At 42.5% G+C, this 27,889-nt stretch overlaps 1 protein-coding gene across 1 annotated transcript in view; it reads left to right on the forward strand.

Moving 5' to 3' along the window:
* The window catches only part of LOC146986671 (uncharacterized), a 41,859-nt gene extending 15,641 nt beyond the window's left edge, over positions 1-26,218 (forward strand). The window contains exons 5-10 of the mRNA XM_085780524.1: positions 6,701-6,745; positions 8,190-8,312; positions 18,798-18,884; positions 23,696-23,768; positions 24,997-25,092; positions 26,070-26,218. Of these exons, the coding sequence (XP_085636650.1) occupies positions 6,701-6,745; positions 8,190-8,312; positions 18,798-18,884; positions 23,696-23,768; positions 24,997-25,092; positions 26,070-26,218 (573 nt within the window). The remainder of the gene's footprint in view (positions 1-6,700; positions 6,746-8,189; positions 8,313-18,797; positions 18,885-23,695; positions 23,769-24,996; positions 25,093-26,069) is intronic.
* Positions 26,219-27,889: the final 1,671 nt, after the last annotated feature.

Here is a 27,889-nt window from a genome sequence, read left to right on the forward strand (position 1 = left end):
ATCAAGATTCTGTTACTGCACTACACATTTCCCACAGAAACATACTGTAGTGTGTTGTTTAACTGTAAAATGAGATCGTTTATGACCCGGCCGCCATGTTGGAAACGGCAGAGTGAAACTCAAGCTCTGCACCACGTCACACAGAACCGCCCACTCGCCGGTGCGCTCGGCGATCCGTTGTGTCGGGATTCGTCGCCACCGGAGCTGGTGTGTCTTAACCCTTATCATTGGCTGATTGGCTCCTGCTCCGTGGAGCCAGAGAAGCAGCTCTAGCTGGTTGCTGACGTTTGTACCGGGGCAGTTGTCTGGTAGATGGAACCCAGCTCTCTGCAGCCGGAGACTCTGCCTTCTGCCTGTTTTAACTTCAGGGTTGTTTTAGCGAATCTATCAGTCGGTTGATGCTCGTCCTCTGGTGAGGTTTACACCTCAGAGCGCTCAAACATATCCACCTTTTTCCGAACGTCAAAAACGTAAGCCGGTTTTGCTCTTATGGGGGAAATTTTATGTTTACGATTCCATGGTTTCGGTAGTCGTGGTAAATGCATGGATTTTTTTTTTGTGAAAATCTGTAAAACGCATGGATCATCACACCAGTTTTTAACAATGGATATCACACATAGCTGTGCGGTGTAGTGTCCGAAAGTGTTTTTTTATTTGACCAGTGAGTCACTATATAGTCACTATATTGAATTCACTATATAGTGAGTAGGGAGGAGGGAGGAGGGAATGAGGGAATGAGGGAGGGATTTCGGACACAGCCAGAGTCTCAGATGAAGACAAGATGGCGGCCGTGTGTGTGTCTGTGTGATGAGTCGTTAACCTCGGTGTGATGGAATCAGAGCGGACCTCCATCTGGTCCAGATCGACCTCCTGCACCGAGCCGCAGTCTCACGCTCGTCTCCATCAGCTGCCTCTTCGCCCCCAGGTCGCCGTGGGAACGGGGAGGCGGGCGGCGAGCTGTGGTGTAATCATAATTCCCTCGACCTCCGGTGACCCCCCCGAGCGCTCAGACAACGAGGCCGCGGCGCCGAGCCACGAGCGCTTTCAGAGCGCCACCGCCGCCGCTAAACGGCTTTTTCATTTCTCAACAATCACACAGTTATCTGACCCGTTCTCATTACAGATCTGAATTAATCTGTGGAGAAACTTCACCGCTGGAGAATCAATTAACATGTTAATGAGACTCATCAGTGATCAGTCATCATCTCCTTCAAATCTATCCAACTTTATTCGTACAGTTCACACAGACACAACAGACTGGATAGTAAATACATTATTAAATCCATCACAGACAATAAAACAGAGCTGAGAATAAAAACACAAATCAAATACACAAAGTGCAGCAGCTGTTCATGTTTGTGTTTTATTAATACAGTGTTTTAGTTTTAGTTTATTTATTTAGCATTATTATTATTATTATTTAAATTCAATGGTGCATGGAGCTGATTGGCTTAAGTTCCAGCCCTATAACAAATTACAACAAGATAATCAACAGATAATCAACGTTATATGAGCAAAAGGACCAAAAATGAGAAAAAATGGAGAGATAAAGAGCAAAACAACAAAAAAAAAGAAAAATGTGAAACTGAACCAATAATAATCAATGATAATAATAATAATCATCAATAACAGATAACAGGAAAACATAGAAATGATATAAATATAACTCAAGTGCAGGTGTGTGGAAAAATAATGACCAGTAAATTAGAGGTGAATTTATTCACAAGAAACACACACACACACACACACACACACACACACACACACACACACACACACACACACACACACACACACACACACACAGACACACACACACACACACACTCAGATTAGCAGCTCTGGTATAAATCCAGTATAATGAAGAGATTCTCTGGGATTAAAGAGAAGCTGAGTCTCAGTCCAGCAGCTTCATCACACACACACACACACACACACACACACACACACACACACACACGGCAGGTATTCTTATTATTATTAGAGATGACACTTCCAACAGTATTTGTAACGTGACATTTTTAACACACAAAACATATTTAATGAGGTAAAACTGTATTTCTACATCAGATCGTCTGTCATGTTCATTCTATATGATGGTTTTCTTATCGTATTATTTATATAAACGTCACAGTAATAATAATAATGACAGATATATCCACGTATTTATACATAATAATAATAATTCATAATATTTAAATAGACGCTCCAGAACAAAAACAAAAACAGGTTTATTGATCCAATAAGACGACGACATCACAAACCTTTACTCTGTCTCCACAGAATGAATTATTATTGATTTTAGATTATAGATAAAAAATGAAACAGTTTAATCTGAGCTCATTTATTCCATTCACATTTTATATTTCATGTTGTTAATTTGGGACATTTATAAATGTAGTTTATAGTATAAACTACATTTACATTTACAAACTATAAATTACATTTGTAAATATATGAACGATATATTTATAAATGTATTAACTATAATTAACTATAAAGCTGATCTATAAAATACAACGTTTGTCTTGTTACGGTGGTGATACTCTTTTATTTCTCGACTTAACCATCATTGTATTTTCAGAATAAAAGCACGACCCTTCACATTAAAAGCAGATGAACAGACAGAAAGCAGATTGTTCCAGTGAACTCCAGAGACCAGAGATCGTCTCAGCTTTAATCTGTTTATCTGCTTTAATCTTTAACATCCTCTTCATGTGTTTAATGAGCTGCTGACAGATCAATGATCACAGCGATCGGTGATCAGAGTTATCGGTGATCAGAGTGATCGGTGATCAGAGTTATCGGTGATCACAGCCTCAGATTATTTCATCTCATTAAACTCTTTGTCTTTTCACTTCACGTCGTTTTGTTTTACATGTGAGAAAGAAACAGAAGAATTAAACAATTAAAGAGGTTAATTCACTCTCTGTTCTCTTCCTCTGACCCCCTCCCCCCCAAACACACACATAAAACACACACACACACACACACACACACACACACACACACACACACACAGACACACACTTCTCCACTGCTCAGGCTGACGGAGTAAACGCCTCCAATTAGGACGACGTGTTGACAAACAGCAGAACAGCAGAGAGAAGCTGCAGCTGAATGGAGATGAGGAGGTGGGAGGAGGTTTAACTGGGTCTGGGGGGGGGGGGGGGGTAAAGAGGAGGCGGGGGGGGGTAATAGGAGGAGAAGCCGGGGGTGTGTGTGTGTGTGTGTGTGTTATGACAGGATGAATAGACGGAGGAGTGGAGGAGTCTTTGTTATGCAAACAGACGGACGGAGCTCATTCACGTCTCAGAGCCGCTTCATTATCTGTAGAGCTGGAGGGGGGGGGGGTGGGGGGTGGGGGCTGGAGCTGGGGGGGGGGGGCTTCTTCTTCTCTTTACCTCTGATCTGCTTTCTGTCTCCGATCCAAATATGGTCCAGGAGGCGGAGCCTGTGTGGCGTTCAGGATACTGAGACAACGTCCACATGAAAACACAGCTTCTTCCAACTGAGCAATATGATTGGACAAGAGACAAGAGAGTGAGACGTTCCATGAGTGTTGATATTCAGTATAACAGCACTGGGACTTTTTATTATCACTCCACTGTTCAGCTGGACAGAAGCTAAGTCAGAGCCAGGCCCCCCATTAGGAGCTGCCCCCCGCGCCCATCTCTCTGCTGCTGCTACAGTTATAAACGGACCTGAACATTAGAAAACCGCCTCGGTCATTTTCTCCAATTCTCCAACTATCTCCAATTCTCCCGATTTCAACCAAACTTCTGCGTTGGACTCCCCTCGGCCCCCCAGATGACATATCCAAATTTGGAGAAATTTGGAGAAATTCGATTTTTGGCCAGAAAAAACATTTTTGGCACCATTTTTAATTTTTTCAGCTTACAAATGTTCTAAAATGGCCTCTTGTCATTTTCTCAATTTTCTCCAAAACCACTGGCCCAATTTCAACCAAACTTCTGTGTTGGACTCCCCTCGGCCCCCCAGACGACATATCCGAATTTGGAGAAATTTGAAGAAATTTGATTTTTGGTAAAAGAAAAAAACATTTTCGGCACCCGCGGGGCTTACAAATGTTGGAAAATCACCTCGGTCGTTTTCTCCATTTTCTCCAAAACCACTGGCCCGATTTCAACCAAACTTCTGCATTGGACTCCCCTCGGCCCCCCAAATGACATATCCAAATTTGGAGAAATTTTATTTTTGGTCAAAAATAACTTTTCCGACACCCGCTTGGGTTAAAAATCTTCGGAAATGGCCTCGGTCATTTTCTCCAAAACCACTGGCGCGATTTCAACCAAACTTCTGCGTTGGACTCCCCTCGGCCCCCCAGATGACATATCCCAATTTGGAGAAATTTGAAGAAATCTGATTTTTGGTAAAAGAAAAAAACATTTTCGACACCCGCAGGGCTTACAAATGTTTGAAAATCGCCTCGGTCGTTTTCTCCAAAACCACTGGAGCGATTTCAACCAAACTTCTGTGTTGGACTCCCCTCGGCCCCCCAGACGACATATCCAAATTTGGAGAAATTTGAAGAAATCTGATTTTTGGTAAAAGAAAAAAACATTTTCGACACCCGCGGGGCTTACAAATGTTTGAAAATGGCCTTGGTCGTTTTCTCCAAAACCACTGGCGCGATTTCAACCAAACTTCTGCGTTGGACTTCCCTCGGCCCCCCAGATGACATATCCGAATTTGGAGAAATTTGAAGAAATTTGAAGAAATTTGATCTTTGGTCAAAAAAAACTTTTCCGACACCCACAGGGGTTTAAAATCTTGGGTACGATATGGCCCATCCCCTCTTGTTCTTGTTGTTTTTGTCTAAGACAGCACTGTTTGTTTGTTTTGTGGCTGTCTATGCTGACTTGTGTCTGTGTTCGTGTATAGCAGGCTACTCATAATGACATGTTATATATGTGAAGGAATAGAAACTGTATTTTTATTTATTTCTTTTTATTTTTTTACATGGCATAGCCGTTCCATTCATGTCTCTCCAGCCTCTTGCTCTATATTTGTATGTTCTCTTTTTCTAAATTTGTTTTTGTTATATGAAAACTCAATAAAGACATTGAACAGAAAAAAAAAAATCGCCACTGATGGCCCGATTTCAACCAAACTTCTGCGTTGGACTACCCTCGGCCCCCCAGACGACATATCCGAATTTGGAGAAATTTGAAGAAATTTGATTTTTGGTAAAAGAAAAAAACATTTCCGACACCTGCGGGGGTTAAAAATCTTGGGTACGATATGGCCCATCCCCTCTTGTTCTTGTTGTTTTGGTTGTTTTTGTCTAAGACGGCACTGTTGGTTTGTTTTGTGGCTGTCTATGCTGACTTTCTACTCATAATGACATGTTATATTATGTGAAGGAATAGATGTATTTTTCTTTCTTTCTTTCTTTCTTTTTTACATGGCATAGCCTTCCATTCATGTCTCTCCAGCCTCTTGCTCTATATTTGTATGTTCTCTTTTTCTGAATTTGTTTTTGTTATATGAAAACTCAATAAAGATATTGAACAGAAAAAAAATAAAAAATAAAATCTTCGAAAATCGCCACTGATGGCCCGATTTCAACCAAACTTCTGCGTTGGACTCCCCTCGGCCCCCCAGATGACATATCCAAATTTGGAGAAATTTGAGTCTTGGTCAAAAAAAAACTTTTCCGGCACCCGCGGGGGTTAAAAATCTTCGAAAATCGCCACTGATGGCTCGATTTCAACCAAACTTCTGCGTTGGACTCCCCTCGGCCCCCCAGACGACATTTCTGAATTTGGAGAAATTTGAAGAAATTTGATTTTTGGTAAAAGAAAAAAACATTTTCGGCACCCGCGGGGCTTACAAATGTTGGAAAATCACCTCGGTCGTTTTCTCCATTTTCTCCAAAACCACTGGCCCGATTTCAACCAAACTTCTGTGTTGGACTCCCCTCGGCACCCCAGACGACATATCCGAACTTGGAGAAATTTGAATAGATTTGATTTTTGGTAAAAGAAAAAAACATTTTCAACACCTGCGGGGCTTACAAATGTTTGAAAATGGCCTCGGTCATTTTCTCCAAAACCACTGGCCCGATTTCAACCAAACTTCTGCGTTGGACTCCCCTCGGCCCCCCAGATGACATATTCGGATTTGGAGAAATTTGGAGAAATTAGATTTTTGGCCAGAAAAAACATTTTTGGCACCATTTTTAATTTTTTTCAGCTTACAAATGTTCTAAAATGGCCTCTGTCATTTTCTCAATTTTCTCCAAAACCACTGGCCCAATTTCAACCAAACTTCTGCGTTGGACTCCCCTCGGCCCCCCAGACGACATATCCGAATTTGAAGAAATTTGATTTTTGGTAAAAGAAAAAAACCTTTTCGGCACCCGCGGCGGGGCTTACAAATGTTGGAAAATCACCTCGGTCGTTTTCTCCAAAACCACTGGCGCGATTTCAACCAAACGTCTGTGTTGGACTCCCCTCGGCCCCCCAGATGATATCCAAATTTGGAGAAATTTGAAGAAATTTTATTTTTGGTCAAAAAAAACTTTTCCGACACCCTTAAAAAAACCCTTAAAAATCTTCTAAAATGGCCTCTGGTCCGATTTGAACCAGACTTGGGGCGACGTCACGGTGCTGCTCTCTCTGCTGTTGCTTCACTGCTGTGTATTAATGTGTCACTGTGTGTTGTTGTGTTACAGAGTGAAGAGGACGACAACAGGAGCGTGGCAGCTTCCTCTGTCATGGTGAGGACACACACAGACACACACACACACACACACACACACACACACACACACACAGACACACACAGACACACACACTGGTGGAGTTATCGATCATTGATTATTGGTTGATTGACAGAGAAGGTAAATAACAGAATGTGTGTGTGTGTGTTGAGGGCAGTGACCCCCCCCCCCTCTGTGTGTGATGTCAGGCTGAAGGACGGCCCCCCTCTGCTTGTGTATGTGTGTGTGTGTGTCTGCCTGTGTGTGTGTGTGCATGTCGGGGGTGTGTAATTAGTGTGGAGGTGTGAGATGGTGACACCCCCCCCCCCTCCCCCACGTCACAATAAACACCACTAATGGCATCAGGACGGTGTGTCACCCCCCCCCACAGCTAGAGGACAACCAGGACACTGGAGACACACACACACACACACACACACACACACACACACACACACACACAGTCAAACAGCTGATGACACAGACTCGTCCACATGGAGACAGGTGCACTGTAAAAACTCAACATCTTTCCAAGAATATTTGTCTTATTTCTTGTCAAAATGTCTCATTTCTAGTCAAAACTAATCTCTTTCCACTTAAAATAAGACTCATCACCTAAAAATGAACTTGTTTTTAGATCATTTTCACTTGTTTCAAACTAATTTTCACTTGAAATAAGTAGAAAAATCTGCCAGTGAAAGCAAGTTTTTTGTGTTTGTAATAAGAAAGAAAAACTTGCTCCACTATCAGATTTTTCTACTTATTTCAAGTGAAAATCTGCTTGAAAGAAGTAAAAAGTGTCTAAAAACAAGCTGCTTTTTAATATGATGAGTCTGATTTTAAAGGGACAATGAGGAGTTTCTATTTGGTTATAAAAAAGTCTCATGTTAATGTGGATGAATCTCCGTTACCACTTGTTAATGGTCCATTTTAGATAAATCTATGGTTTTGTCTCTATGGTTATTTTGTTATTATTAGTGGTGGTGGAAATGCTGGGCGAGCCGACCAGCGTTTCTTTACTTTCGGTTTCGTGGCGAGTCATGAGAATAACGCCGCCGAATGAATCTCCGTTTATGGTGGGAACTACGACGGTATGTGATCGTCTTCCAACCTCTGACTTTAATTCTTGATGAATGAAAACATGAGTCTGTCTTGCACCGGTCAAAGAATTTCACGGTGCGGAGGATCATAAATGTAGAGTGGAAACACTTCGCTTTTCCAAAACTCCTGGTTGTCCCTTTAAAGCTCCTTCAGAATAAAGACTAAAGTTTTGACTAGAAATAAGACAAATATGCTTGGTGAGATTTAGAGTTTTTGCAGTGTTGGACCACGAAACAGACTGAATAATGTGTGTGTCTGTGTGTGTGTGTGTGTGTGTGTCTCTCTGTGTGTGTGTGTGTGTGTATGTGTGTGTGTCTCTCTCTGTGTGTGTGTGTGTGTGTGTGTCTCTCTGTGTGTGTAGTCCCTGTTCCAGCGGCTGCAGATGGACCCCCTGGAGAAGTCGTGGCTGAGGAGCTGTGCTGAGGGCAACATGGCCGCCCAGCGTCAGCTGCTCTCACAGGAGCCCGGCCTGGTGCTCAAGAAGGTAGCTGTGTGTGTCTGTCTGTGTGTGTGTGTGTGTGTGTGTGTGTGTGTGTGTTAGGGCTGTCAATCTTCTCCCTAAATCAGATTCAAATGTCTAACCCTTCTTATGTTAAAGCCCCAGTAGCTATGTAACTTATTTGTTTTTCCTTTTACAAAGCATTTTACAAAGTAACACAACATGAACATGAGGTGTTTTCTGTCACAATGTTACAGCAAAGTAATTACAGGGTTCCTACGCAAGTGTGGAAAGTATGGAAAAGTATGGAATTTGATTTTGTACATTTCCAGGTCTGGAAAAGTATGGAAAATGGAGACTATTGTATGGAAATATATTTTTCTTGTTCTGGGTTTGGTCTCATCTAACGTTATTTGGGTTAATTATTTTGTATGCGCTATTGTACCTATAGCTACAATCTCCTGGAAATTGTTTGGTGACATAATGGCATACAATTTTAGAATAATGAAAATCAATTAATAAAATAAAATAAAATAAATTGCATAATTTATTTATATGATACACATCTAATTACTCAAATGTCACAAATTAAATCAAGTACAACTTGATATAGCAAAAAAGCTTCAACGAAAGAAGGGCGTTTCAGGGAAATGTACATCTTCCATTGCTTCCAGATGTCATTGAATTTAGATGCTGGAGCCTCATTGAAAAGTGATTCTTTCCATTACTACACATGGTAAATAACATCATACCATTCATCTGTAGACGGGACGTCTGGCTTGAGACATTTCTTTCTAATTGCTTTTCTAGCAGCTAGACTCAGTAGCCTATTCCAAATAAATATTTATTTTTCTCACTTACATTAGCTGAGTGTAAAAGCCCAAAAAGAAGTTTGTCCCAGTTAAATGTGATGTCAGTTCCAAATATAGCTACTAGTTCTGAATAAACCTTGCGCCAGAAAATATAAATTTTTGGACAGGCCCAGAACAAAAAAGGTAGGTAAGGTAGGTAAAACAATACCACATCACCATGACAACATGTTGTCAGGCCTGTATTGTTTTGCCTCGTGCTGGCGGACCACTTGTTTATCCTGTTACATGCAGCGTCTGTTGTCTGTCTGACGTCTGCCCCATTTCACCTGAATGCAACATCAAGAATACGTTCAGATATGCAACCGCACCGCTAGATGGGGGAATTCATACGTACTATACCTTTAAATATTCAAATTATATTCAACATTTTAATGTGTTTTAATTGTGTCTCTTTTTTTTAAAATCTCATTACATTCATCTAAACCAGTTTATTATTACATCCCTCATCCACTAAAGGGGCATTCCACCCAAATCTGTTATGTAACATTTGCAACACACTGAAGTTTTACCAGTTTTACCACTGTTTGTCTTCCTCCTCCTCCTCTTCCTCATCAGGACTTCATCACCGTGAGTATCAGTGTGTGTGTGTGTCTGTGTGTGTGTAAGATATTAATGTCAACTGTACTTTCTGTGAACAGGAGGAGGAAAATATCTGTCATCTGTTCTCTGAATGTCGTCATAGTTACCGACTTGTTTTGGAGGGAACTAGAAAACATGTTTAAATGTTTGACAGGCATCAAGATTAAACTAAAAAATATATATATAATTCTCACTTATGATGAAAAAAAACTTAAGGGAAATGAATCTTTTCATTTTACAAGGGAAATATTACATCCATAAATGTAAATGGCCATCCAAAAAAACACATTTTTATGAGTTTAAAATAGAAATCAGATATTATTAGGGGTGTCACGATTCTCCAAATCCTCGATTCGATTCGATTCTCGATTTTTTTTTCTTTTTCCTACAGCACAGAGGCCTATGCCATTTTCAGACTAGTCTAGTCTACGATCATTGGTTTTATTCATCAAATTTTGTACAGTAAATCTCATTTCAAAAGATGGGATATATACAAGTGATGCAATTTCCATAATGTATCACATTAGGCACTAATGGTCACATTTAAATAATTTATTTACAATATAAAGGTAACAATTTTACCAAGAATGCCCCCAAAATCATCGTTGTCGATCCTCTCTTTGACTTCGATGCTCGAGACCATGACGTAATTTCGATTGATTTCGATAAAAAATCGAAATCGTGACACCCCTAGATATTATATGCAGCTACTACAAAATATGAAAGACAGAAAAGGTATAAAAACCTTGGAATATTGTAAATTATTACAAACAACTCAATAATACCGATAATATATACCTTTATACAACAGTTAGTTCCGACCGGTCCCAACCGAGCAATTTGATTGGACAAGAGACGTTCCATGAGTGCTGATATACAGTATAACAGCACTGGGACTTTTTACGGACATTATCACTCCGCTGTTCAGCTGGACAGGAGCTAAGTCAGAGCTACGCTCCCCATACAGGAGCTGCCCCATCTCTCTGCTGCTACTACAGTTAGAAACCTGAACATTAAAACCTGGACCTGACCTGGTCCGTCTAATTGGAGATAAATCTCTACTAAACCCGGCTGGAAAAAAATCGCCGCGGGGGCAACTACGTTTTGACGGTGATGTGTTTTGATATTAGCGTTAGCTGTTGTTAGCCACGTAGCTCAGCTACTTAGCTTCAACTGTGTTTATATTGATTACATAGCAGATAAACAAATGTAATACGGTATCGATAACGTCTCTGTGTCTTCACGCTGGTCCTGTTGCTCCGGTGCTGATCAGACACGGGCTCAGAACCAGAACCAGCACTGGAAGCAGCTCGGTGGAAAAGCTTGTAGCTAGTAGCAAGCTAGTTTAATGTTTATGTGTTGCCTGGCAACAGCCTTGTCTCCCTTCCAGTTGCGGAACTATTTCTGTTGGCGGAGCCAAATAAATGATTAAATAAACAAACAAATCATAATCTCTTGTAGTTTATTACTGTTCTAAAATGCGCTCGTAGCACTGTTGTATAAAAGCAATATCACACTGAGGTCGTGCTGTTGTACTGTATATCAGCACGGTGGGATTATCTGACCCAATCACAGCCGTGCTGATATACAGTACAACTAGAGTGCCTAGAGAGAGAGAGTGGCGCCACCTCCGTTCACTGCAATGGTTCAGTTTTTTCACAGCAATGGCGGCGCATGGAGCCCCTCAAAAGTTCCCGGAAGTTAGCATAAGCTAACCGCCGCTCAATGTATTCCAATGGAGCAGCTGGTCGGAGCAGCACTTGTTCAAGGTAAAATGTTTAAAAAATGGCATTTTCATATCAGTAGTGCATCTGAATTAAATCGACATGAGTAATTAAGTATGTTGGCGGATTATCCCCGTCTAGATTTGAATATTTAGAGAATATTAACAGATAAAAGTTTAGGCTAGCACTCTGGCTAACGATAGCAACACATGCAACAGGCTGCTAAATGTAATTCTGTTCTCTAAATATAACTTAATCCAACGCTGTCAATTGTCAAACTAGTAGCGAGGTTAATGTACAGGGAGTGTGATTGCAGTTAAACATAAAATGAATATCATTGAGGCTGCAGAAAGATGGGTGAAGTTTATGATATGAGGACATTCTGGACTGCTGTCTCAAACATGGGAAAATGTTCTGATTTGCTAATTTATTTTTTAAACCACTGACTGATTAAAATACACATCTTGCCATGGCATGTTCTCAAGTAATCATACTAACCATTATATAAACTATTGGTCATATTATTTGATACACCTGTGCAACATCATGCAGTGCAGTATACCAGCTGTGCCATAAATTCTGCTTTCGTAAATTATATACATGTTCAGTTTTTGTTGACATCAGAAAAGTAGTGTTCATTGTACTTTATGTTATTTGTTGAGATCATTGTGTGTTGGACTGCATTATCTCAACAATTGTTGCTCATATTTTGCCTTCAAGTATTTTAATGGAGAGGAACACTGTTGAATGTAATGCACCCCAGCACAGCATCATCCACTATGACTCCCGTAATAAACAGCAACTAGAGTGATCACCTTTTTGACTATGTCAGCTATAACTAGAATTTTTATTTTATTTTTATAAATGAAGAATGTATTGGCCAGAGCAATAAATAGTTAATCAATAATCATAGACATTGATGCTGTACATCAGGAGAACTGACGAGTAAGGACCAATGATCTTATAGCTCAGGAGTGATGATGACAAGGATGTAACATGTCTCTTATGTGTTAACTGTTTCACCAGATGTGGGACAACAGCCATGAAGAAGAAATGCCTGTCTGGTGTTGCTGGATGTGTCACCTATGTTTTATTCGACCCCAAAGGATTTCCACATGGCCTGCTTAGGGCTACCCATGTCGGTGGTGACATTTATTACATGTAGCCAATCCCAATGGATTCTGCCCTCTGTTGTCGTTGCTACTGTTTTAGGAGCTGTGATTCTGTGATTCTTCTTGCATTGTTTTTCCTGTTCTGCTCTGTTAATTAAAAAAGTATTAAACTTCCCAGTGGCGTGGTATTTGAAAGTGTGTGAAAGAGCAAATTGTTTGAATATGATTACCTCGCATATTTTTTCATTGTTGAAATCTAGGTGTTTAAATTGCTCCTTCTGACTTTAGCCAGCCATGCTTTTCTCCTGTCCCTGTGTTTGGGGAAGCCATACATGTGCAGGCCTTTCTCCAAGCGACTGGAGCATCCCCGTGCAGCACAGCATACCATGGTGAAGACTATATTCAAGGACAACACAGCGGAAAGGACGCAAACAGCTTGACATGCTGATCTGTTTGACTTCTGTAGATCTGTTTTTAAGGAATTTATTGTGATATTAAGTGCACTGGGTAAAACATGACTCTGTGTTTTATTATGCATCACTGAGTACAGTAAGTTTGGGATAAGTATACAGTTAACAAATAGTGATAAAATTCCATATATTTGCAATGAATTAAAATTAAACTTTAATTTATTTGCCATGGATTTTCTATTAGAGTTATCATCATAATGCTGTTGTGTAGTCAATTGTCAAATCATAGTCACTTGTTACTCTGCCTCAACCAAGTCTGAAAGTAAAAAAAAAAGAGGAAATATTACAGTTTTATTGCTATCAACAACTGTACGGGTTTAGTAAAGTTAACAGAGTTCAAAGCAACACAAGCATAGCCTAATAAGAAGAATAGTTAACAAATAGTGATAGAATTACGTGTATTTACAATGAATTCAAATAAAATTTTAGCATTTGCATGGATTTCCTATTTGAACACGGTTGTCATCATTATGCAGAACTGAGTCCAGACATGTGAGTGACCTGTCAGTTTGCCTCATTCAAGTCTGAAAGTTTGATAAAAACAGAGAAAATGCTACGATTTTATTGCTGTCGATGACTGTACAGGTTTAGTAAACTTAACAGAGTTAAAAGTAATTAACACAAGCATATAAATACCGCAAAACAAAGCATTTATTGACCGTTATTTAGCAATTATCGGGGTTTTCCTATTGCTTTCAATTGCCCGCCAAGCACTTCCGGGAACTTTCTGAGGCTACATGGACCACGTGATCGGCCAGCATTTTGAACTTCCGTTGTCGCCACTCTCTCTCTCTAGGCACTCTAAGTACAACAGCACTCCCTCTACTGTGATATTGCTTAAATGACATATAATATAATATGAATACCCCTTTTTATGTATATATGTATATATTTTTTGTTTATTGTATGTTTATTGTTTGTATGTATATATATATAAATGTCTTAAAAAAAAGAAAAAGTGTGTGTCTGTGTGTTAAAGTGTTGACCCTCTCCCTCTCTCTCTGGCCCCTCCCCCTCCTGCTGTGATGTCATCCTGCTGCTGCGTGTGAAGGGGGTGAGTCCACAACACACACACACACACACACAGAACTCCTCAGTCAGCTGATCGGGGGGGTAATGATGTGTAATTACATGGTGATTAATAGTGAACAAACAGCAGCCGGGGGGGGGGGGGGGTTGTAATCAGTAGAGGATCTTTGGAGACGACGCTCCACTCCCTCTCCGTCTCACACACCGGATTTCACAGTTTGGAGTGTGTGTGTGTGTGTGTGTCTGAGTGTGTGTGTGTGTGTGTGTGTGTCTGTGTCTGTGTGTGTGTGTGTGTGTGTGTGTGTGTGTGTGTGTGTGTTTGTGTGTGTGTGTGTGTGTGTGTGTGTGTCCGTGTCCTGCCGTCGTGCAGCCGTTGCCGGGGGCGACAGACGCCGTGGGGCAGTTGGCCGTTTGTGCCGGGTCAGTGTGGGAGCTCGGCCCCGCTGAGCCCAGCTGGTCTCAGGACCGGGACCAGGACCGGGGCCGCGCTCTTACTGTGAAAAACCCTGGACAGGAAGTGACCACCACTCAGTCAATAAACAAACAAACAACAAACAAACAAACATGGCCTCTACTGATCAATAATCTATAACGAGTCGCTGTCATGACGACATCACAGAATGAATTATTATTGATTTTAGATTATAGATAAAAAATGAAACAGTTTAATCTGAGCTCATTTATTCCATTCACATTTTATATTTCATGTTGTTAATTTGGGACATTTATAAATGTAATTTATAGAATAAACTACATTTACATTTACAAACTATAAATTACATTTGTAACTAGAAAAAGCATTTCCAAGAATGGAAATGGTGTGAATGCTGAAAGCAGCTGAACGCTGTTGCAGAATTAGCAAATAGTGCAAGCAGTGATCACCATACAAATGTTTGACCGAGGTAGGAATCGAACCCACAACCTCATGGTCAGTAGACTTTCACTCTGCCTCTAGGCCACAGTGTACACACAGTTGCAGAGACTGTTGTCTGTTGATGATCTGCACCCTGTCTCACTCTGAAGTTAACGAGCTGAAAGCTGCACCTGTTGGAAACACACTGTGTCAACATCAAGAAAGCTTGAGAGTCAAGCTTGAATGACTTAGAATGAAAATTTCTGTGAATTTCAGGCTGAGAGCAGCAGTTTCAACATGAAGCAAGTTATCAGAAGTCAACAGAGGACGACTGGGAAAATAATTCACTATAATTGTTATTGAGGCAAGATTTGAACCAGCAACCTTCAGGTCTTGAGCCCAATGAACTAACCACTAGGCTACAGGCAGAGACAGTATGTGAGGGGCAAAGAAAACCTTTAATAAGAGGATCACTGGCTCCTGCTTAAAAAAAAAGGTAAGGAAAGTGCAGAAATTAGCCACACCAAGAAAGAAGAGGACTTTTTTGTGACCTGTGACTATTTTTGGTGAATTAAAATGATTTAAAAAGCACTTAACAGCAAGTTACAAAGTTGAGCTCCTTCTCCTGCCGCTGTGAAAAAAATGCATTGGGCTGAATGAGAGCAGAGAGCTCCCTGGCTGCATTTAAAAAATATTTTAAATTATTATCTAAGTCTCTTTGCATTTTTGACCAGAATTTTAGCCAGAAGACAAGTGTGGCTACAAAACTGGAGAAAATAATTTGTCTAGAGTTTAATTTGTGGCCATGCTGACAGTTTAGCCAGAAAAACTCTAGAATGTTTTTTTGCCTCTCTCCACTCTAGCACCACTCTAGCTCTGCTCGTTAGACGCAATACACACACATTATAAAGCTGAAAAAAATCAGAAAAAGTTAAATATTTGAAAAAGTATAAATAGTTAAAAAGAGAAAAGTAATGCCGATAAAGTTTTAAAAAAAGCTGCACGTTTTGATATATGAATTGTTGAAATAGCACAAAGTATGAAGGACTAGAAGAAGACCGTAAAAAGGCGGAAGAAAATGGCCGAACAGAAGAACAATAGTGTGACTGCTTTCAGCAGTCACACTAAATATATGAACTATATGTTTATAAATCTATGTCTATATAATATATATATTTATCTATATATAATATAATAACCTATAGCCTACATTTATAAATGTATGTCTATATAATATATATATATATATATATATATATATATATATATATATATTTATCTATATATAATATAATAATTTGTAAATGTATGAACTATAATTAACTATAAAGCCGATCTATAAAATACAACGTCTACCTCGTAGAAATCGTCTTGTTACTGAAAATAAAAGCACGACCCTTCACATTAAAAGCAGATGAACAAACCAGAATGTTCCAGTGAAGTCCAGTGAGGCTGCAGGACCGACTGCTCTTACTTTGAAAAGCCTGGGACTTCCTGACACACACACACACACACACACGGTGACAGCTCTGCTCAGTGTGTCTGTGTGTGTGTGTGTGTGTGTGTGTGTGTGTGTGTGTGTGTGTGTGTGCGTGCCAGTGGGGGGTGTGTGTTTCAGTTAGCACCTTCTAATGAAAACTGCCAAAATAACCCTCCATTAGTTTCCTCTCACCATGACGACAGGTTGTTTCCTCCTGTCGCCGTGACGACCTCGAGCAGAGTTCACATGGGGGGGGGTCAACACATGTCTCTGCATGGTTTAATGAATGAGCTCTAACGTGTGTGTGTGTGTGTGTGTGTGTGTGTGTGTGTGTGTGTGTGTCTGTGTGTGTGTGTGTGTGTCTCTCTGTGTGTGTGTCTCTCTGTGTGTCTCTGTGTGTGTGTGTGTGTCTGTGTGTGTGTGTGTGTGTCTCTCTGTGTGTGTGTCTCTCTGTGTGTGTCTGTGTGTGTGTGTGTGTGTGTGTCTGTGTGTGTGTTGATGCCTTCTCTGGACTCTTCAAGTTTGTAAGTTCATGACTTTCACTGTTGTTTTATGTGTGTGTGTGTGTGTGTGTGTGTGTGTGTGTCTGTGTGTGTGTTTCTGCTGTCAGTTAGTGTTGTGTGTCAGTGTGTAGTTGTTGTGTAGTTAGTGTTATGAACATGTTTTCACCTGCAGCAGTTCAACTGATACATTTAATATAATATAATATATAATATATAATTTATACGACGGAGTATTAGGGCCACATTGACAAATAAAAAAATCACAAACTTCGAGAATATATCTATAATGTTATGACTTTTTTCTCGTATGAAATGTACGACTTTATTCTCTATAACTTTATTCTCTACAACCATTTTCCTTCGAGAAAAAAGTCATACATCTACGAGAATAAAGTCGTATTTATGACTTTATCTCATAATGTTATGACTTTTTTCTCGTATGAAATGTACGACTTTATTTTCGTAAATTTACGACTTTATTCTCGTAAATTTATGACTTTATTCTCGTAATGTCATGACTTTTTTCTCGTATGAAATGTACAACTTTATTCTCATAAATTTACGGCTTTGTTCTCGTAATGTTATGACTTTTTTCTCGTAGGAAATGTACGACTTTATTCTCGTTAATTTACAACTTTATTCTCGTAAATTTACGACTTTGTTCTCGTAATGTTATGACTTTTTTCTCGTAGGAAATGTACGACTTTATTCTCGTTAATTTACAACTTTATTCTCGTAAATTTACGACTTTATTCTTGTAATGTTATGACTTTTTTCTCGTAGGAAATGTACGACTTTATTCTCGTTAATTTACGACTTTATTCTTGTAATGTCATGACTTTTTTCTCGTAGGAAATGTACGACTTTTATCTCATAAATTTACGACTTTAATCTCGTAATGTCATGACTTTTTTCTCGAAGGGAAATGTACGATTTTTATCTCATAAATTTACGACTGTATTCTCGTAAATTTATGACTTTATTATCGTAATGTTATGACTTTTTGTTTCGTAGGAAATGTACGACTTTATTCTCGTTAATTTACGACTTAATTCTTGTAATGTCATGACTTTTTTTCTCGTAGGAAATGTACGACTTTATTCTCGTAAATTTACGGCTTTATTCTTGAAGTCTGTGTGTTTGTTTTTTTCTCAATGTGGCCCTAATACTCCGTCGTAAATCTAATATAATGTAACGTGACATTATTTTAAAATGATCCTATATTTTACATTTGTGTTGCAGTGTGTGTGTGTGTGTGTGTGTGTGTGTGTGCGTGTGTCTCTAGCTCATTTGAATAAAATCCTGCTTTGAAGTCAATTCATGCTTCATTAGTTTAAACAGATTCAACTCTGAGATACACACACACACACACACAGCAACACACACACACACACACACACACACACACACACACACAGCAACACACACACACACACACAACAACACACACACACACACACACACAGATTCTGAGCCTCATGTCTGGTTCATGAATAATTAATGAGGGGGCGTCGGCCTCAGCAACACCTCCACCTGTCAGTCAGTCATCTGCAGTGAAGACAGTGATGGACACTTGTCCGGTCTGTTGCTAGGCGACACCTAGTGGTCGTGGTGACGGGTGGACCGTTTGGCGTTGTAGTTGTGTAACCATGACGACAAAGATCCTCCGGCGTTGACGATGAACTTACAGTTAAAGCTACTTTACCCCCAAAACCACCGTCATGGTTACCACGGTGAACTCCCTCACCACCGCCACAGGTGTGTGTACGTGTGTTCATGTGTGTGTATGTGCTAGTAACTGTTTACCTGTGTGTGTGTGTGTGTGTGTGTGTGTGTGTGTGTGTGTGTGTGTGTGTGTGTGTGTGTGTGTGTCTGTCTGTGTGTGTGTGTGTGTGTGTGTGTGACCAGACGGCTCTTCACTGGGCAGCCAAGCAGGGCCGTCAGGACGCCGTGGACATGATGCTTCGCTCTGGTGCCGACGTCAACATCAGATCGGTGAGTGGTGTGTCTGTGTGTGTGTGTGTGTGTGTGTGTGTCTGTGTGTGTGCATGTGTGTGTGTGTGTGTGTGTGTGTGTGTGTGTGTGCGTGCTGCACTTTAATAAGCTCAGCTGGAGCTTTGCTGCATAAACAAACACAGCAGCATCATCACCTCCTTCAGCTCCACGCCGTCCTCACACTTCCTGTTCTCACACCGGACCAGTCTGATGAAGCCTGTTTACTCCCCAGCTACACGCTAACTACACAGTAACTCCACAGCTACACGCTAACTACACAGCTACACAGCTACACGCTAACTCCACAGCTACACGCTAACTACACAGCTACACAGCTACACGCTAACTCCACAGCTACACGCTAACTACACAGCTACACACGCTAACTACACAGCTACACGCTAACTACACAGCTACATGCTAACTCCACAGCTACACGCTAACTACACAACTACACGCTAACTACACAGTAACTCCACAGCTACATGCTAACTACACAGCTACACAGCTACACGCTAACTACACAGCTACACGCTAACTACACAGCTACACAGCTACACGCTAACTCCCCAGCTACACGCTAACTACACAGCTACACGCTAACTCCACAGCTACACGCTAACTACACAGCTACACGCTAACTACACAGCTACACGCTAACTACACAGCTACACACGCTAACTACACAGCTACACGCCGTCCTCACACTTCCTGTTCTCACACCGGACCAGTCTGATGAAGCCTGTTTACTCCACAGCTACACGCTAACTACACAGCTACACGCTAACTACACTGTAGCTACACGCTAACTACACAACTCCACAGCTACGCGCTAACTACACAGCTACACGCTAACTACACTGCTACACGCTAACTACACTGCTACGCACTAACTACACAGCTACACGCTAACTACACAGCTACACGCTAACTACACAACTACACTGTGACTCCACAGCTACATGCTAACTACACAGCTACACGCTAACTACACTGTAACTACACAGCTACACGCTAACTACACAGCTACACGCCGTCCTCACACTTCCTGTTCTCACACCGGACCAGTCTGATGAAGCCTGTTTACTACACAGCTACACGCTAACTATACTGCTACACGCTAACTACACTGTAGCTACACGCTAACTACACAACTCCACAGCTACGCGCTAACTACACAGCTACACGCTAACTACACAGCTACACGCTAACTACACAGTATACACGCTAACTACACTGCTACGCACTAACTACACAGCTACACGCTAACTACACAGCTACACGTTAACTACACAGCTCCACACCGTCCTCACACTTCCTGTTCTCACACCGGACCAGTCTGATGAAGTCTGTTTACTCCACAGCTACACGCTAACTACACTGTAACTACACAGCTACACCCTAACTACACACTTACTACACAGCTACATAGTAACTACACGCTAACTACACAGCTACACGCTAACTACACAGTAACTATACAGCTACACGCTAACTACACAGCTACACGCTAACTACACAGCTACATGCTAACTACACAGTAACTACACCCTAACTACACAGTAACTACACCCTAACTACACAGTAACTACACAGTAACTACACCCTAACTACACAGTAACTACACAGTAACTACACAGTAACTACACCCTAACTACACAGTAACTACACAGTAACTACACAGTAACTACACCCTAACTACACAGTAACTACACAGTAACTACACGGTAACTACACCCTAACTACACGGTAACTACACTGTAACTACACGCTAACTACACAGCTACACGGTAACTACACTGTAACTACACGCTAACTACACAACTACACGGTAACTACACTGTAACTACACGCTAACTACACAGCTACACGCTCTTCTTCATCCACAGAAGATTTTAGATGGAAGCTCAGATGCTGTCACTGATGTGTTTTGTTTCTGTTTTAACCCCCCCTCCCAACTGGACCTACTGCACCTCAGCATGTAAGTGAGTCACTGACCCCCCAACAAATATTAACTGGAGTCAAATCACAGTCAACTCAGTCTCTGACCTTCACTGTTTCTCTGACCCCCCCCATCCCATAACTCTGCAGGGGGTGAGTTTCATCAAATCAAAGATGTAGTCAGGTTATAGTCTGGTTGTAGTCTAGCTACGCTCTACTTCCTACCAACGCTTTACTTCCTACCAACGCTTTACTTCCTACCAACGCTTTACCCCCTACCAACGCTTTACTTCCTACCAACGCTTTACTTCCTACCAACGCTTTACCCCCTACCAACGCTTTACTTCCTACCAACGCTTTACTTCTTACCAACGCTTTACTTCCTACCAACGCTTTACTTCTTACCAACGCTTTACTTCCTACCAACGCCTTACTTTCTACCAACGCTCTACTTCTTACCAACGCTTTACTTCCTACTTCTTACCAACGCTTTACTTCCTACCAATGCTTTACTTCTTACCAACGCTTTACTTCCTACCAACGCTTTACTTCCTACCAACGCTTTACTTCCTACCAACGCTCTACTTCCTACCAACGCTCTACTTCCTACCAACGCTCTACTTCTTACCAACGCTTTACTTCCTACCAACGCTTTACTTCCTACCAACGCTTTACTTCTTACCAACGCTTTACTTCCTACCAACGCTTTACTTCCTACCAACGCTTTACTTCCTACCAACGCTTTACCCCCTACCAACGCTTTACTTCCTACCAACGCTTTACTTCCTACCAACGCTTTACTTCTTACCAACGCTTTACTTCTTACCAACGCTTTACTTCTTACCAACGCCTTACTTCCTACCAACGCTTTACCCCCTACCAACGCTTTACTTCCTACCAACGCTTTACTTCCTACCAACGCTCTACTTCTTACCAACGCTCTACTTCTTACCAACGCTTTCCTACTTCTTACCAACGCTTTACTTCCTACCAACGCTCTACTTCTTACTGTGCGTTCACACCAAAATCTTCCAAAGCGTCAAAAACGCCGGAAGTCAATTCATTTTCAATGAGAGTCCGGCGACACTGAGCGTCTAAAGCGTCAACAGGCGTCGCCGCGCTTCCAAAGCTTCCAAAGCTTCCAAAGCTTCCAAAGCTTCCAAAGCGTCACCAGACGAGAAGTTGAGCCAGGCTTAACTTTAGGGTAATGAGCTATGACGCGGTTAAGCGGCAACCGGCGGCAGCCTGTCAGAATAGAGATATCCGTCGGCTGCCTTTTTTTTCTTTTTTTTGTATTTCGGCTCCCCAATGACCAGCACGATCGAACTTTGACGTCAGTCACGTGACGAGCGGCCAAAGTGGCTGGAAATATTTGCCGTTTTGGGAGCTGTCTTGTCTGACGCCCAGCCTCAAGCGTTTTTGACGCTTTGGAAGCTTTTGGTGTGAACGCACAGTTACTAACGCTTTACTTCTTACCAACTGGCTGTAGTCTGGTTGTATTTCTCTGTCTGACAGTAGTTTTATCGTGTATCAGTTGTTGTGGGTGTGTATTTCTCTGTCTGACAGTAGTTTTACTGTGTATCAGTCATTGTCGTTGTGTTTCTGAGGATCTGAGGCTCCTCTCTGCTGCTGCTGTCACAGTTCAGTCTGAGTGTTTAGCTGCAGTTTGTCCAGACGTCTCCGTCCATCAGCTCTGATCCGTCAGCGTGTTGTCACTTGACTCCATCATCTCTACACACACGTGTGTCATCATACAGAGTGTGAGTGGTTCAGGAGTGTGTGCAGATGCAGATGAAGCTGTTGACAGCCGTGTGCGACGGTGTTTGATGCTCTTTGTTGTGAACTTCAAACGTCCTCCAGGGCCCGTTTACAGCTGCGTTAGCTCCACGCTCCTCCCGCTAATCGACGCCGACTTCAAACGGCCGCTCTGTCGTCTCTGGGTTGGACTGACAGGACGCCAGCGTCTGTTTGTCTCCGCGGTGACGGCAGCTCCTCCGGGACTCGACGTGTTAATGTGAACAAACGACAGACTGAGAGTTTGTGTCAGACTGAGGCTCCGTTACTGCAGCTGACGGACTCAGCTGATTGGTCACATGATCCACCAGCCAGCTGTCACTCAGGTTAAAACACCAACATCTGTCTCATTCTGCTGCAGCAGCTGATCTCAGCTCAGTAACACACCGACTGTTCACTCACCAGCTGCTGCTACACTGATGCTCATAGGACTGACTTCCAGTACTGGTGATGCTGCTGCACTACAACTAATACTTCTACTGTTTAACTGAACTACAGCTAATAGAGAGCCTCAACTTTTTCCGACTTGAGGTCACATGGCGACGTCACTTCCTGCTTCCGCTTAAGCCTGCTTTATGCTTCTGCGTCGTGGCGACGGCGGACCTACAGCATAGACCCGACGCAGTCGTTGAGCATTGGAAGTTCTGCGTCCAGGGAACACGTTGCTTCAGGTCACAGTAACAACGGCAACTGAAAAACAAACGCTTTTATTGCAAATGTTGAAGCGCAGGTGACGGAGAAGACGTTTGCAGAGGTTATGGTCTGTTGTCTGTCTGACCAGTCGAGGCTGAACGGGTGAATTACCACACTGACGTTCTGAGCGGACCAATCACAGTCCTTGTGGTTTGCGTCGCTACACCGTCGCCGCGATGCAGAAGCATAAACCAGGCTTTAGGCTCTCTATAACAACACTGCTGCTGTCACATGTGAGACGACCGTAGACGACCATCACCAACATGAAGCTGTCTGTCTGTCTGTCTGCGAGACTGCTGGTGTTTGACAATCACTACAAACGTGTGTGTGTGTGTGTGTGTGTGTGTGTGTGTGTGTGTGTGTGTGTGTGTGTGTGTTGCCAGGGCTACACGGCGCTCCACCTCGCCTCCATCCACGGACACCAGCACATCGTCCATAGCCTCATCAACACTCACAGTGAGTTACATGTCCGTGAAGGTTCTCAGTCATAGTTGTAGTAAAAAAGCAACTGGACGTCTTCTCTTTCTTGAAGACGTTTCACCCTTCATCCAAGAGGCTTCTTCACTTCTGAGACTAATACCAGAAACCTTCCAGACCTCTACAGAGGGGAAACCAAACAGCCCCTCCACCGACGCATGGCACAACACAGAAGAGCCGTCTCCATGGGGACAGGACTCAGCTGGACATCTGCATCTGAAGGAGAAAGGTCACTCTGTTGAGGACTCCAATGTCCTTGTGTTGGACAGGGAGGACAGATGGTTTGAGAGAGGGGTGAAGGAAGCCATCTATGTCCACTCAGAGAAACCTTCTCTAAACAGAGGTGGTGGCCTAAGACACAATCTATCTGCCACCTACTGCCACCTACAAGGCTGTGTTGGGAGGAAATTTAAACCCCATACACACCTGGAGACATGAGACTCCTAGTCACATGACCCCCCTCCAGTTTCAGGGGTGTGGTCATGTGACTTTGGTTTCACTACAAACCAATCAGAGGACCCCCCACTCTGGGTTTCTGGTATTAGTCTCAGAACTGAAGAAGCCTCTTGGATGAGGGGGGTGAAACGTCTTCAAGCAAGAAAAGAAGTCCAGTTGCTTTTTGACTACAACTCCACAATGAACTCACAGTGAATCATTCTGATCAGTGATCAATATCATCATCTGTCTGTCGCCGTGTTTGCTGACGTTCCTCAGTAACACGTGAGGTTTGTAGCGTTGATCTCTACACGCTGACAGATGTTCTGAGAGTCACTGATGCAGATCCAGTCAGACCCTTTGATTGACAGCCCCCCCCCCACAGGAAGAGGAGAGGCTGCTAATGAGCTCAACCACCAGACCCCCCCCCCCCCCCCCCCCCCACACTCACACACACACACACACACACACACACAGAGTCAGAGCATGTTCTGCAGGTCTGCAAACTCTCTATTGTTGTCGGCACCATAGACTTTATACAGTAAATAATGATGAGAATTAAACATATTTCTCCAACTAGGATTTCTTAGGACTTTTAGTATGTTGTTCTAGACACCTCATAGAAATGATGGATGGTGAAAAACATTCTGTGACAATTAGTTCTATTTCTGGGTCCAAAATGAGCTAAATTGCCTGGACTATTAGTTCTGTAGCAGTCACTGACCTCGTCTCCTTGTCTCCTTGTCTCCTCGTCTCCTCGTCTCTGTCCCAGATGCTAAAGCCGCCCTCAGAGATTACCACGGCAAGATGGCCGTCCACTACTGGAGCGGCTGCAGCGACGTCTTCACCAAACCAGACGCTGCGTCAGGTGAGACAGGAAACGCATCATGACCGTTTGTTGTTGGTGGTGGTGTTGCTATCCACCACTTTCCAGAGAATGACGCTGGGTGTTGCCATGACGCTCCATCCCACCGTTACTGTGTTGTTGATAGCATAGACTGGTTGATAGACATCGGCCGTGATGACTTTATTTATAATCATCACAACAATTCTAATGAGAACAATACGGACGAGGTTTTAGCTTTATGTCACATTTTCACGTCACTATATCACCGTTGTGACTACTCTGATGTTTATGAAGTCTATAAAACCAATTGTTGAACAAACATTTTAGATTAGCTGGGTTAACCGTTAGCTGTTAGCCGTTAGCCGTTAGCAGTGTTAATAAACAATAACTCAATAAACGGCCCATGAAAAAAATATTTTCTCCAGCGGATATCCTAGTTCCAACATGACTGAGCTAACTGGAGTAGTTTCATGTCGTGTCCCACAACGGGAGGGTTTTAACAGCTGACGTCCTGCTGTTAGCTTAGCTGCTGCTGTTAGCTTTGCTGCTGCTGTTAGCTGTCAGCAGCAGCAAAGCTAACAACTACGATAACCATGACTAATTACAAAAACGTGCACACAGAAATAGTAATGTTTGTTCAATAATTAGTTTTCTAGACATAACAAACATCAGATTTAGTCCAAACGGTTTTGGCAGCCCGGAGCCCCCACATTTGGTAGCTACACCGGTGGCTAACGCTACCAGTTAGCCGCTCGCTAGAATGCTACTAAAACCCACTTCCCTTGTGGTGTGACGCAATGGATCATGGGAAGATAAAGTGACCTGAGGGGGCGGAGCCAGGACGCCCCACCTGCAGGAAGCGTGCTGTGGTTTAATAACGTTTCACCTGAAGCTGTTGAAGGACAGGTGATCCATCTACCAGTCACTCACCTGTCTCTCTGTCTTCACCTGTCTCTCTGTCTCTCCGTCTTCACCTGTCTCTCTGTCTCCGTGTCCAGGTGGGCGGTTCTCTGGAGGACGCCGTACTCAGCGCTACATCCTCCCGTCTCTGCGACTGTCTCGCTCGCGCTCTCAGGGACAACTCAACCTGGACTTCGGGACGTTGTCTCAGTCGTCTTCTCACGACGTGTTGGACCTGCAGCTCTGAAGTCTCCGTCTCAGAGACGAGCTGCTGCTGTAAACACAGAGACTGTTGATGAAAAACTGTCCCTGAAGGCAACATGCATCAGCGGTTTTGCATGAATTTCCCTCTACAACAACTCTGTGTGGTAACGTTGTGTTATTATCTCATAGCGTGGTGAATGTGCAGCTCACAACTTGTCCACCAGAGCGTTGTGGAGTTGTTGGATTGTGTATTTGATGAGTTTGATGAGGGAAACCAAGAAATCCCATAATGAGCCTCCGTAGCGTAGCTCTGAGCAGCTCACGGCTCTGCTCCACCGTTCTAAAAACAGCTTGCACCGACAATTAAAGGTAACGAACCTACTGCTATGACTATAGGGATTATGGCAATGGGCCAGTTTGACTAAATGTTGAACTATCCCTTTAAACTACTACCAGAGCTGAGTCCAGGCTCCTCCCACTCTCATCAGCTTCCAGCTCATTGGCTCACAGCTCGTTACCTGTGTTAATGAGGTGAAACGGCAGCGTGAGTATGTCACTGTTAATGAGGTCACACACACACACACACACACACACACACACACACACACACACACACACACACACAGATCCAGAGGTTCTGCACATCTGTCTCCTCGTGTCCAGCTGTTTGTCTCTTTGTCTCCAGATGTTCTAATAAATACTTGTTGAAACGTTTGATCTTTGTTTTGATTACATTTGCTGATAATCCGGTTTAAGAGCAAGAACCTACTGCTATGGCTATAGGGATTATGGCAATGGGCCAGTTTGACTAAATGTTGAACTATCCCTTTAAATACATACAATAAAAGTCATAACCTTGCTTTATACTTATATAGAAAGTCCTTATTTGACCCAAACTGCGCTACATTCTCTGGAAGCTCGTTCCGTAACTCTTTTACACTGTAAAAAACGTTTTCTTTTGTCAGAACGACACATTTGCGGTCGAAGTTTTAGCGAGTTCCCTCTTAGTTCATTGCTATTATTGATATTAATACTCACTACATAACGGCGTCGTCACTAGAAAGTGAACAGTGAGTGTTTTCGGACGCAGCTGAAGTGACTGGACGTTAGAGGTCGAAGGTCAGAGGTGATGAACGACCTGAAGACAAGATGGCGGCTGCTCTGACTGTCACCGACTCCGAGCAACAAACACAAACGAACACTTTAGCTGTGTTGTAAATCATCCACTCATCCCCTCCCTCCCTATCCACTACATCATGTAGGAATGACGGGAGGAGGATTCAGACGCTACACGGTGACTCTCTGAACATGGTTACGTAGCAGATGCTCCAGGTGTTAGCGTGTTAGCGTGTTAGCCTACTGCTGCTACGTAGCAGACGCACCGAGAATCATGTAAACAAACCGGACACATAAAAATAAAATAATAAAAACCAGACCCTTGTGGAACATTTGAGGATGTGATTCTGTGTGGTTGTGTTTCTCTACAATAAACTGTTGAAATATCGTTAGTTTGGTTTGGTCAACTACTGTTGTGTGATCCCGACCGTGAGCCGTAACGGCTCTGTGGCTATTAGCTTAGCTCGTTAGCTGTGGCTATTAGCTTAGCTGGTTAGCTGGTATTTCCTCCATATTCTACTCCAGTTTCTTTATTAGATTGATTTAATGCTGCCTGTTATTGTTGGGATGCTGCTGTCCAACTCCTGCTGCTCAGGCA

Source organism: Trachurus japonicus, chromosome 6 (genome assembly GCF_045865225.1).
Source record: "Trachurus japonicus isolate A0001 chromosome 6, Traja_1.0".
Lineage (NCBI taxonomy): Eukaryota > Metazoa > Chordata > Actinopteri > Carangiformes > Carangidae > Trachurus > Trachurus japonicus.